This window comes from Patiria miniata, unplaced genomic scaffold, assembly GCF_015706575.1.
Source record: "Patiria miniata isolate m_02_andy unplaced genomic scaffold, ASM1570657v1 HiC_scaffold_16, whole genome shotgun sequence".
Taxonomy (NCBI): Eukaryota; Metazoa; Echinodermata; class Asteroidea; order Valvatida; family Asterinidae; genus Patiria; species Patiria miniata.
Window position 1 is genome coordinate 4,788,899 of NW_024037054.1, and position 12,961 is coordinate 4,801,859.

The 12,961-nt window shown below is 42.4% G+C and overlaps 1 protein-coding gene across 11 annotated transcripts in view; it reads right to left on the reverse strand.

The window, feature by feature from the left end:
- Positions 1 to 435: 435 nt before the first annotated feature.
- The window catches only part of LOC119722732 (transcriptional enhancer factor TEF-1-like), a 37,317-nt gene continuing 24,791 nt past the window's right edge, over positions 436 to 12,961 (reverse strand). For 2 of the 11 annotated variants that reach the window (XM_038193013.1, XM_038193015.1), the window contains exons 4-14: positions 12,814 to 12,876; positions 10,627 to 10,689; positions 7,593 to 7,754; positions 7,313 to 7,356; positions 6,659 to 6,860; positions 4,850 to 4,912; positions 4,040 to 4,147; positions 3,800 to 3,858; positions 2,887 to 2,968; positions 1,808 to 1,960; positions 436 to 1,132 (exon numbers count right to left, since the gene is read on the reverse strand). In XM_038193013.1, the coding sequence (XP_038048941.1) occupies positions 1,019 to 1,132; positions 1,808 to 1,960; positions 2,887 to 2,968; positions 3,800 to 3,858; positions 4,040 to 4,147; positions 4,850 to 4,912; positions 6,659 to 6,860; positions 7,313 to 7,356; positions 7,593 to 7,754; positions 10,627 to 10,689; positions 12,814 to 12,876 (1,113 nt within the window). In that variant the 3' untranslated portion in view covers positions 436 to 1,018. The remainder of the gene's footprint in view (positions 1,133 to 1,807; positions 1,961 to 2,886; positions 2,969 to 3,799; positions 3,859 to 4,039; positions 4,148 to 4,849; positions 4,913 to 6,658; positions 6,861 to 7,312; positions 7,357 to 7,592; positions 7,755 to 10,626; positions 10,690 to 12,813; positions 12,877 to 12,961) is intronic. The other 9 variants (XM_038193016.1, XM_038193018.1, XM_038193017.1 and 6 more) reach the window with 9 other exon arrangements.

Consider the following 12,961-nt stretch of genomic DNA (forward strand, 5'->3'; position numbering starts at 1 on the left):
GCGATATCCCAAATACGAGGGTAGGCTTGTGAACCGATGTGACGTCATGCTGTCCCGAACTTCATCTCTAGAAACTCTGGTCTGGACTCGAGTTTGGACCCGTACATAAAACCACGCAAGTTAAATTACCGCCCACAAAATATGGTGACGAACACAAAAAACTTGACAATTGGGAAGTTTTAGGTTTTATAGCCACCATATTTCTGATTTATTTCTGGCGAGCCTATGTATTTGCATGAAAGATGGCCACTGAATACAACAAGCTGATATATCAGCTCGACATCATTGTTATAATTTTGTCTGATTTGGGCAATAACACTCGAGTCCAATCGATAACCTTTTTTTTTTCAGTATCGTTTTGGTTTGCGGAAACACCATGTGGTAATAACTACTGCTTAGAAGATATTTAGTTCTGAAAAGAACTTGTCCTGCTTATTATCAACTTTCGCTAAGTAGTTTTTGATAAGAACAGTCCTGCTTTAAGTTCTAAAAGAACTTGTCTTTGGTCTCAACGTTTTTTTCAAGACCATTTCTGCCCCTGTCACAATGGTATAGACAAATCCGGCGGCAGCTATATCTGTGGTGGCGCCAGGCTAGCGCGAGTCGCGCTCGGGGAGTGCGCGCACTCCGGGCTCCTTCGACAACAGAAATACCAAAATGCACGCGCCTTGTCTACAAGAACGCGTACAGCAAGCGTATGAGCGTGACACCACCCAAGTAAAAGCTTCTAATTCTGGTCCCCGGATTCCACTTTACAGAAGTACTGCACACAGTGCCTGTTGTACTGGGAATTCAACAGTCTCAGATCTACCGCCGAACGCAGGCCATTTACGTGCTCTTCTCTATTTTGTGCTGTGTCCCTAGCTGCTCCCCTTCGTCCCCCAGAGATTTTAAGACAAGCAACTCCCATTGTTTATACTCGGCGAGTTTCGTCCCTTCCCAGCATTCTCCCCCAGATCACATTGGCTGCAAGGTGGTGTCAATGTAAGATGTGCATGGTTGTATTAATGGAGAGATGTCAGTCCTTGACCAGCCGGTAGATGTGATGTTGGGCTCCGTGCTCGCTGGTGGAGACCTCAAAGACGTAGGCGATGCATAGTAACGTTTCCTGGGTTTCTCTGTTGGTAACGACCTGTGTGCAAGGCAGGGTTTAGGAGGAACCAGGTTTGAACACCATTTCAAAACAACTTAGTTTTGAGATCTTGCAATTTAAACACGGTAAATATGACATTGTATCAAGTTAGTGTTGTAGCAAGAAGGAACAATTGCACAGGGAGTGGAGTGCCATTATTATCTTTAAACCAAGTAAACTTTTCAATAATAATTTTGTCAATTACTTTTTGGAAAGCTGCAAATGATCTACTCTGCATTTAATTTTAAAACCAAACAAAATTTGGCTCAGTGTTGGAGTCGGCCACTGTTCACTGTATTCATAATAATAATAATAATAATATGGTGCTTATATAGCGCTTATACCAAAGGTCTCAAAGCGCTTCAGAATTATTACCCCTGTTCATCAGGCCATGAGGCCAGTTTCTGCAGCAGCTCGAGACCAGCGCATTCAGGTCTCTACCTTCACAGGTACCCATTTATACTCTTGGGTGGAGAGAGGCAATTGTGGTGAAGTGTCTTGCCCAAGAACACAAGCACCATATTTTCCCGTCAGGGTTCGAACCCACGTACCATGGCACGCGAGTCGAACACTGTAACCATTGGACCACAGCGCTCCACAATTCATCACATTCATCCTTATTTTGTAGACGGAAAACCTCAGGGTTCTGGAAGTCTAGTACCCTATGCCACTCACCTGCAAGATGGTGAAGTTCTCCAGTACACTGTTCATCATGTACTTCTCGGGAAGGTGTTTGAGTTTGTGGATGAAGTTGATCATGTACTCGCACATGGGCGAGGGGTGGATGCGGTAGACAAACCGGCCATTTTCAAACCTCGCATACTCCGTCTGGTAATGGGAGGAGGGATAAGTGAGGCAAATATTCTGAAGTGTGCTTGACAAAGGTTTTATACTTGAGTAGCAAAAATGTGACAAGTTCTTGCAAAATTTGACAGGCAGTTCATGGAGGCCCCCAGATATTGGCTGCATTGTGCTAGCTTTTGTTCAGATATTCCGTCACAGGGCTCTCAAATGGTCTAGTCCATTGACCTGTGTGGTTAGATTAGGTGGGTGATAAGGCATACTGGGTCACCTTGTCAGTGCATGCACACAGAGGTTCAAGATCTCTCCACATAGCACATTGGCACATACAAAATGAAGAATCCTTAAAAAAATTCTGCATCCAGACCCAGATCCGGATCACTTCCAAAATCAAATCGATTTGTACTAGTACCAAGGACCACCGAAAATCCGTCCATAACTTTTTGAGTAATCCTGTTCACAGACAAACCAATCAACAAACAAACCAACGCCGATGAAAACACAACCTCCTTGGCGGAGTTAATTATTCGAAAACGCACAGCTCTAAATCCCTGATGTCAATTTACCTGTTTACGCTTCTCAAACTTAGGCCAAACCAAAATGGTTGTGTTGCCCTCATTCGACCGCTCCAAAAATCTGGAAATTGGGTCAGCTTGAGGAGAGGGGAACTGGTAACCGAATGAAATAGAAGAAAGGGCAGGCCTGTATGTGAACTATGCAAACCCCCAACACACACAAAAAACCACAAAAACTTCCCTACACCAACTGATCCTCCTGATAATTTCATGTGAGGGCAACACAACCAATTTTTTTTGGGCCTTACGTCTGTACAGTGTTTTCTCGATTTGCCAGACCTGAAATAGTTTTATCAGTCAAGAGGTTACGCTTTATCTCTGCACGAACAAATTGCCTGATAACCCAATTTGCAAAGGGCAAGGCAAGCGACCTCTTACCTCAACCTTCTCCACGACCTGCTTGCCGAAGGAACACACTTTGGTTGAGCACATGATTGTCATGTTATCCGGACTCTCGTATCTGTTAACAAAAAGTGAGAGAGACATGGGTATTTTACTAATTGTTTCCAGGAACTTTCCACATTTTTTGGGCGAGGCTCCAGTGTCACCGCCGAAACACGTACCGCCATTATTTTTGTATCATTTTGAAGCTTGGAATCTTAAACTTTATCCCTGGTAAGTACTGGTTTGATTTTCAAAAGGGTTTCGATAATCAATCATGCATATTTTTTCTAATGTGGAAATGCTTCATTATGTTCATGATGTGACGATCTTGTTGCCTTTTACTTTCTGTGTTTCCTATTCTTTTCGATCCACGTAGACTACACCTTAATGAATTCACAATACTGTTCTTTGTTTCAAGTTCAATTGTGAAATTCATGTGCAAGTATGTACCTATTCAAAACGCTCAAAGTGTGACTCGAGTTTGCATCTAATGTACCGCATCATCGATTTTCCTTGAAATCAGTTGTTGGCTTTCGACAGTCCTTTATTTGAACACGAATAATTTTAAAACTCTTTTATACATCAAACCAATACTCGCCAGGGATAAAGTTCAGATTCCAAGCTTTAAAATGGTATAAAAATAATGGCGGTACGTGTTTCCGCGCCGACGCTAGAGCCTCGCAAAAAAAAAAAGATTGCGGGTATTTGGGGACGCGCTGTACACCTAGATACCTTTTAAATTGATCAACCTTCAGGGAAAAATGCTTCATAAGTAAACCTCACAATGACATCACGAATACCACCAATCATAGATGAACAATACATGAATAGATTTCTCAATATGTGTTTTTGGATGGGGGAATTTTTGCTTTTTTCCCCTGAAAATTATTCAGGAAGCTTCACTTACTGGCTTGTGACACCATAGAATGCACCCGTTTCCTCTGAAAGATTTGTGTTCAGATCCGCCTGGTAAAGAAAGACAAAATCACGGGTCAAAACACTTGCTACTTAAACAGTCAGAAAACCGATGACAAAGAATAACATCTTTAACTGATAGAAAGGCCACTGACCGGTCAAAATTCAAATGCTCAGATCCTTAGGATCCGGGCCAAGCAATATTATATACACCAAGTGTTGGGGAACTTACCCAGAACTTGACAAGAAAGAATGCCTCCGGCGGACCCTTGTCGTACAGCTCCTTCAGACCTCCTTTCTTCTCTGGGAATTTGTCGTAGATCTGACGGACGTCTACTGCCTATGAACAAGATTGCAAACGAACTCTGCTTTTAGAAAATGCCCATTTAAATCTGATGTTAGCTTTGAACCACAAAATCTTTACCGACTTTTAAAAACATTTCATTAATACCCGAGACAGTTTACCCATTCCCATTGGTTGAGAACCCGTCACGTAGTCGGTCTTAAACGGATCATAAAGACATGGCTGGCTGGCTGGTCTTAAACACTTTTCCAGTGTCGCATGAGATTTGGACTCCTATGAAATCCGGTGCCTTTTACCGTTTTATTGGTTGAATGTTCACAATCCTCACGTAGGCATGCACAATACTACCAGTGAGTCAGTATTTCATAGTCCTAAATTCACGTCATCGCGCAGTACGCGCGTGCCAATCTCCACCAAAAGGATTATTTTACGTCTTACTCGCAAACTGGACACTCCATTATATAGAAAGAGGGGTGTTTCGAAAACAGAAAGTATTTTCTGAACAAAATCGTTAAATTTTGAATTTTTTACTTGTTTTGACTTTTAGAACAAAAGGTTTTGAGTTTTTGACCGAAAAGGTATTTATGAATGGGAATAAGCTTTGGTCGGTATTAAACACAATGTTTAAGACTGGTTGGAGTCTGGACTCCAACCAGTCGTAAACATAGCGTTTAACACCTCCCAAGCACACATTTATTACCTTATTAATGAGGTGAGGTTTTTTGACAATATACATACCTCAAGCGGAGGATCTGAGTAGCTGACGTTTGAGCCAAGGTGAACGAAGAGATGTTTGTTGTACTGTAGTGATTAAGATAAAAATTACAAAGAAATTGTAATCAGTAAACTTTTGATAAGGGAGAGGTACTTACACTAATGCAGGTCTCAATTAGTTCTCTGAAATATAAAACCGACATAAAAAAACTAAAAACTAGAAAGTACAAGTCACTGCTTCTACAGTTTTCACAGAAGAAAGCACTCAGAGAGCGCAAACCTCTGCCAAGGCTTAAAGGGAATATACATCATTTGCTTTTGCTGTAATTTTCAGAAATGGATGGAATTGGGGGGTTGGAAATATATAGCAAATATAGTTACACTGACTTTTTTGAGGTTTTGGGTTCAAAAATGCTATAAAAACCAAGAAAAACAATCATTTTCCTGTAGTCTGGTTCCCTGACTCCATATAAGAAGAAACAGAGCAGTTTACATACATTGGGAATTGTAAGGTCAGGGAACCAGTCTAGCTGGCTCGTACCCGTTCATAGGTTTGTAATCGATTGCAAACAAGTGCGATGGTCAATTGGGGCCAGTATTTGAAAAAAAGCCATTTTTTTCCAACGCTCATCAACCGATGAGCGTTGGAAATTGATACAAAAATACCACTTTTCTTGAAAATGACAGTATACCAGGTGCCATGATTTTACAGGATGCTTTACACTGTCATTCACTAACAGTCCAGCAAGGTATTTCAAAATGGTTTGGTAGTTTTATTTTTTGATGTTTGCAAATGTTGTATTTTCCCTTTAACAATTCCCCGCCATATTGTGCCGATGTGGGACCCTTCGGTGCAGCGTGAGAAATACCCGGATGGGAAACAACCAAGGCGCGCTGACCGCGAGTGTTGGAGGGCGCCATCTATTGACATGCTTGTCAGGACACCCAAAAGATATACTCGCATAAATGGTGCAGAATCATTTAAAAAAAATCCTGGATCCAGACCCAGATCCGGATCCAGGGGTGAGATTGGGAGAAATTGAAATATCCACGAAATAATCCATAATTTGAGGGTCGCCGAGGGCCCAGAGCAACGAAGGGTCTATGGAATATGCTTGTACAACTTTGCCTTAACCCTAACCCCCTAGGCCCTTGTTGCTTACAACCATCCTCAATCCTCCAAAATCCTCCAAAATTTTGCAACTCCGCCTAAATTTTTCAAAATTGTCAGACAGTCCTGCCTCAAAATGCATTCATCCTCAATCCTCCGAAATCCTCTTGTGCTTCAATCACCATTCATCCTCAATCCTCTAGAATCCTCCAAAACCGCCAGGAGGATTTTGGAGGAGTGAGGTGGGTTAGGGTTAAGACACCCCTAAAACCAATTTCTTTTGTTCTATATACCTTGATAGGTAAAAACAGGCTTACAGAAAAACCTCTGGAATTCCAAAGGGATTCTTTAAAAAATCCTGAAATCACAAAAACTTACTAAAAAAAGTCTTGAAATCGGGATAAATCCTGACAAAATATCCACAAATCAGGAAAAATCCTGACAAGAAAATCCTGAAATCAGGACAAATCCTGACAAATCTCACCCCTGCAGATCACTTCCACAATCTAATGGATTTCTACTTGTACCACCGACCACCCCTGCAAAAATGTTTTATGCAAATCTGTCCATAACTTTTTGAGTTATCTTGTTCAAAGACAAACCAACCAACACAATGAAAACATAATCCAATACTAAATTATTAAACAAATGTACAGTACTACAGGGAAATTACAATTAATTACTGAACCGATCAAGAAGTTAAACAAAAATGGAATACAAACCTCATTTACGCTTTCAGGGTCTCGCTGCAACTCCAGGAAGGCCTGGAATTCCACCAACCTCAGCTTGCGGGTACCGATGGACCGGCCTTCCCAGGCCGGGGGGCCGCCGGGCGTCATTCCGGCCGCGTAGTCCCCGCCGGGTGCATAGGCTTGAGCTGTCGCTGAGAACGGCTTGACGCTGGCAACAGAGACGGGGGAAATGCTAAGAGAGTTGTTAATCGGGAGCTGTACATGTGTGGCAAGGGTGGCTGAGCTGAGATGGGGGGAGGGGGGAGGGGGAGAAGAGGGTGAGTAGGTAGGGGAGAAGTTGCACAAGTAGCGCCAAAAAAAGGAAGGAACAATTAAACAGTTTGAAATCATTTCATCCAAAGATTTGAAAATGTTTCGATCATCTTAAATGGGGAACCGCAAACATAGGGCTGGATAGCTCAGTGGGTGAGGCACCGGAACAGCCATTTGAAGGTCGCAGGTTCGAACCCCGTTCCAGTCAGTTTCTTTGTTCATCTTTTATATCCAAAAAGTGATGAGTTGTTTTGATTCCATCGTTATGGTCTTGTCGTGGTTCAAGTTTTTTTTTTTTTTTTTTTTTTTAAAGCTGGAACTCCTGGGAAGGTGTACACAAGGGATTGGAACAATTGACGGAAATCAACTTACTCTTGTGAGGTACCTGCTTGCGTCAGGCCGGGCTGCCATAGTTGCTGTAGATCAAGACAGAAATAAAAGTAATATAAATTATATTAATTGGTCATTGTTTTGACACTCATGTGTTTAGAAACAAAGAAATACCCAAATTTATGACGAATTTGTAAGAGTTGAGCACATTTCAACTTTGGCGAATTTTGCAGTGAATGCTTCGTAATGTGAAATTCGCATTCTCATGAAGTATGTACTGGCCTTGTAGGGTTATAATACATCAGCATTCAGCAAGACTCACGTGTGCAGGATACGGCGGGCGCAGTGGGGTAGTGCCAGGGATACCCAGGCCCGCGATACCCATGGCGGCAGCTTTGTTGTGAATGGCCGTAGCGGAGACAATCTGGGCCGAGGACATAGCCGCCATACTCTGCAGGGCTTTGTCCTTGGTGTTCTGGTCCTGCTGGTGTGGAGTGAAACACAAACAGGGGGGGGGGGGGGCAAGGAACAGAAGGAGTGAATGAAGAAGAAAGACGCAGAAGAAAGACAGAAAGAAAAACATAGAAATGTTGTAAAATTAATTAGGCATTTGCTTAAAATGGTTTCATGAGTGTTTGAAATCCTGATGTTTACCCTAAAATCATAGACCATAGGCCCTACATGTACATGTTTGTTGTGAAAAGTTTGGGGTGAATGCATCAAGTCGTCAGCGTTTTCATGAAGGGACGAATTGGGCCAGGGGGTGTTGGACAGTGGTTTTGAGATAAACAGGTTTTAAGTTTGTCACTTTTTGAAATAAAGATTTTGCCGATTTTTGGAGTACATGCCGACTACTTTTTGATACAGATAAGTAAGCTGAGATCATAAATTTCAAATATGTACCAATTCCAGTATAATAGAACAATTAATTGCGGAGTAATTAATCTCCATAGAGATTTGTCTGTTCGTGAAAACTCAAAATCCCACACGCCTGTTGTATTGGCAAATTGCGAAAAAACCCATTGCCCATACCCATTGCGCGAATTCGTCTTTTCTTGAAAACTCAAATACATTCAGGTGAAATATTCCCTACATTGATTGTCATGATTTTATTGATTTAAACTGATTTTGACCAAAAGAACTTCACCGAAATGCTCGTTGCTGTTCACTCAACCGAATTTGGCCGGAAAAAGAATTTTTTGGGGGGCCTAATTCGCCTCTTCGTGAAAACGCTGACAAAGTGTCCATCATCAATACTAGTAGTGGGATTTAAATCTGCATCCTTCTTAAGTCGGTTTGAATTCCAATATTCTGTTTCGATTTTTAGAAACATGATTGAAGGCTGAAGAAAACGACTGAAACATCCCCTTATTTGCTCCATGGTCTCTGATTGTAACTGCATTCACTTGCTAGTGGTCTTCTTGGTATATGAATAGCCTGCTCATTTGACATATCAGAGAGTTCCCACCCATTCTTTTTTCAACATTACAGTTCTGGAGTGTTTCTGTAAAGGCCAGTGGTCATTGAATCCTGCAAACTATACCCAGTCATTGGGAGAGCATTGCATGCGGCACCTCACTTGTCATTTTTTTGTTGGCGTAACTGTAAGCTTAATGGGAACTTCCAGTAAAATCAGATAACCGTTATTTGGTTTGAAAACAATTAGGATTAACCAATACAAAAATGGTTAATGTTGATTATCAGAATTAACACCGGTGGGGTGCATGACTTGTTGCCTGGCTACAGTCATGTCTTCTTTTCATTGGATTAGCATGCCAATTAATAGAAAATTCGGAAACTCTTTAAATGTAAAATGAAAGTAATGATCAAAATTACACACGGATGCAAAGGTACCAGCCACATGTACTTTTCTAAAAGGAAAAGTTAGATTCATAAGAAAAAAAAATAATGAAGGAGGGGGTGGTATCTAACTTTGAAAAAAAAATTGTACAAATTTATACAAAACAAGCCCGTTCGGTATTCAAACTGCGCATGTGCAGAGCATGATCTGACAATTTTCCTTTGGGATAAACAATTTGCTGTATGCATGTAAAAATCACAGCCAGGAACTTTGAGTAAGGACAGCGAAGTGTTTTGTATGCCTCAACTTTTGTTGAGTTTCCAATTGTCTTTTTGATTGCATAATTTTTGGGGGAAAAATACATATTCGGTTACCATATCCCCCATAGACTTTCATGTATGTGTATTCATCTAATACTTACTGCGAAGTAAAAAAAAAAGTCAAATCTTGTTATGCACAGAGTATGCACAGATGGAATACCCATTTGGCTTATTATAAGAACAAACACAGGCCTGAACGTTACCGAATGCTTTCCACTAAACAAATAAAACATTAAATTCTAACATTTTCTGTACTGTAAATTTCTTTTTAACAAGGGAATAAATGTGTGCGCTCGAGGTTTTAATCACTCTGTTTAAGACCGCTTAGAGTCTGGGTGCTGATAATTACCCGAGCCGGAGGCGAGGATAATTATCAGCACCCAGACTCTAAGCAGTCTTAAACAGAGTGATTAATACCGACCGAGCACATAGCTATTCCCATTCATAAATACCTTTTTGTTAAAAAAAATCCAAGGAATTCGTTCAAAAAATCCCGATTTTGATCGACAAGTTCACTCCAGCTTTTTGAAACATCCCTCTAGCAAAATGATGTCGCGCAGAACGCACCCGGGGTGTTGCGTTTTGAATTTAGAACTATAAAATTCTGACTCACTGGTAGTGTTGCACATGCCTACATGAGGATTGTGATCGTTCAACCAATGAAACGGTAAGAGGCACTGGATTTTTAGGAGTCCACATTTTATTGTGACACTGGAAAAGTGTTTAAGACCAGCTAGCCATGTCTTTATCATCCGTTTAAGACCGGCAACATGACGGGCTCTCGACCAATAGGAATGGCTAAACTGTCCGAGGTATTTATGAATGAAGATTTCAATAGGTTGTTTTACGGAGAAGAAAACGGAATTGTGGAATGACGTTCCCTATTGTTCTGTTGGAGAAATCTTGTTTCATGCACACGGCAAACTGGTATCAATCCCAAACAACAGAGACACCTCTACCTGCAGGAAAACCATTTCCTACAAATTACAACACATGAATTAGTATAGAAAACTACTGTACAATGAACCAGCGTGCGTTTCTCCGTCGAGAAGAACGTGACCCCTATCTGTTGAGTTCAAAAGGCTGGTTTAACTATAACGCATTCAGAACATCATGCCGGACAATTTCTATATTGGCCACATTCGATATTGAATTAATACAGGTACACACAGTTTACCGAGTTTAGAGCAGGCGTGGGTAGCAAAGACGGCAGAGGGCTTGTTTTTTTTACTTACAAGAGCGAAAAAAGATTCCTGATCAAGGTAAGAACGGGGATAGCAAGAGTCCGAAGGCTGGCCCTTTTGTGAGAGAGGAGAAAGCAGATGTAAGGGTGTGTTGTTGAGAATGGCGATGGGGTTAAGGGCGGGGTGGGAGGGGTGGAGGATGGGGTAATTGCAGAGAAAATGTAGACAGGAGCATTCAGAGGTCCATTTACAATAAATATCTGAGTTTGGTTCCAATTGGACTTCAACTTTTGAAATAAGACCAAGTTTTCGAAACTTTAAAATACCACATACATACGGACATACATGTACTGTACATACGGTACATACATACGGACAGACACAGTGATTGCATGGTCTCTTTTAACTTCGTTCAGGTGAGACAAAAAGTGGCTTATAGACAAAAGGGAAAATAGGGAAAAGCTGGTAGGATGAGGGAAAATCAAATCGCAGGTTGTCAGAGAAAGAGAAAAAGAAAGAGTGAATGGATCAGGGCTTTGCAAAGATGAAAGAAACAGAAATATGACAACAAAAATCAGCACTTTGAAAGGTAACTTCAATGACTGATAGATTGAAAGAATGGTAAAACTGACAGTTGCTGAAAATAGTCCGTATGGGTGAGACCAAGCGAGATGGGGATAGGACTGCATCGTCAAGGGAGAACTTCACTGTCAAAGTCAGAGTAATGGGTCATAGAACCAAAAAGAAAGAAAAGTAAATGGTTGGCGCAAATGCTCTTCAACTTGGTCTGTTTGTCACAGCATGACAGCCCTAAATCTGAAAAAAGCATATATGCAGATTGTAAAAAAGTTTAAGTAATGAATTTTTAATGTGGCTGGTACCAATGCATAAAATAATTGAGCCCTTTTGTCCCCCCCCCCCCTCGGCACAGCCTCAGCCAGCGACAGCCCCCCCCCCCTCCCTTCCCCCCTCCTGCAAGAAACCTCTCTGGATCCGCCCTTGAGCATCTCTTGAGAAAATGAACACATAAAAGCTCACTGCCAGTTTCTTTGGTGTCCTAATTAGTGCATATTCATCGCAATACACCTAGATGCATGAAAGCGTGGCAGGTATGCAAACGTGGTGTCCTGCACACTGGAGCTTTCATTTGTACATGTAGGTCAACGTACTGCTCATACTCAAAGAGCCATATTGTACAGCATAACTGCAGATCGATACCCTTGATAGGTTTCGCGTGCCCCAAGCCCTGCTTGCGTCCCCGACTGTGGCTTGATACATGAAAGGGTGGCAGGTGCGCAAGCCGTACATATACACATGGTGTCGTGCACAAGTTTGTAGGTTACAGAGTGCCATCAAAACGCACTGTTCATGCTACAAGAGTCCATTGCACGGCATGACTGCAGATCGATACCCATGACAAGTTTCACGTGCCCCGAGCCATGCTCGCGTCCCCTGATTGTGGCTTACATGAAAGGGTGGCAGGTGCGCAAACCACACAGTTACACTTGGTGTCCTGCACAAGTTTATAAGTCACACAGCGCCATCTACACGTACTATTCATACTCAAGAGTCCATTGCGCAGCATGACTGCAGATCAATACCCATGACAAGTTTCACGTGCCCCAAGCCCTGCTCGCGTCCCCTGATTGTGGCTTACATGAAAGGGTGGCAGGTGCGCAAACCACACATGTACGCATGGTGTCCTGCACAAGTTTGTTGGTCACACAGCGCCATCTACTTGTCATACTCAAGAGTCCATTGCACGGCATGACTGCAGATCGATACCCATGACAAGTTTCATGTGCCCCAAGCCCTGCTCGCGTCCACTGATTGTGGCTTACATGAAAGGGGGGCAGGTGTGCAAACCACACATGTACACATGGTGTCCTGCACAAGTTTGTTGGTCACACAGCGCCATCTACTTGTCATACTCAAGAGTCCATTGCACGGCATGACTGCAGATCGATACCCATGACAAGTTTCACGTGCCCCGAGCCCTGCTTGCATCCCCTGATTGTGGCTTACATGAAACGGTGGCAGGTGCGCGACCCACATATGTACATGTGGCGTCCTACACGCTGGAGCTGTCATTTGTAGGTCACACAGCGCCATTTACACATACTGTTCATACTCAAAGAGTGCATGACTGCAGATCGATACCCGTGACAAGTTTCACGTGCCCCGAGCCCTGCTCGCGTCCCCCGACTGTGGCTTAACACAAAGGGCCTCAGATCCTACCTTAAACTGCTTGGCGATATCCCTGGACGATCGCTTGGCGAGCACCTGCATGTGACTAGACACCTGCTCAGGCACAAAACACATTGGGTTGGAGGTGAAAAGAAAAACATAAGGGGAAAGAGGCCCAGAACGAGCCTGGTTAATATTT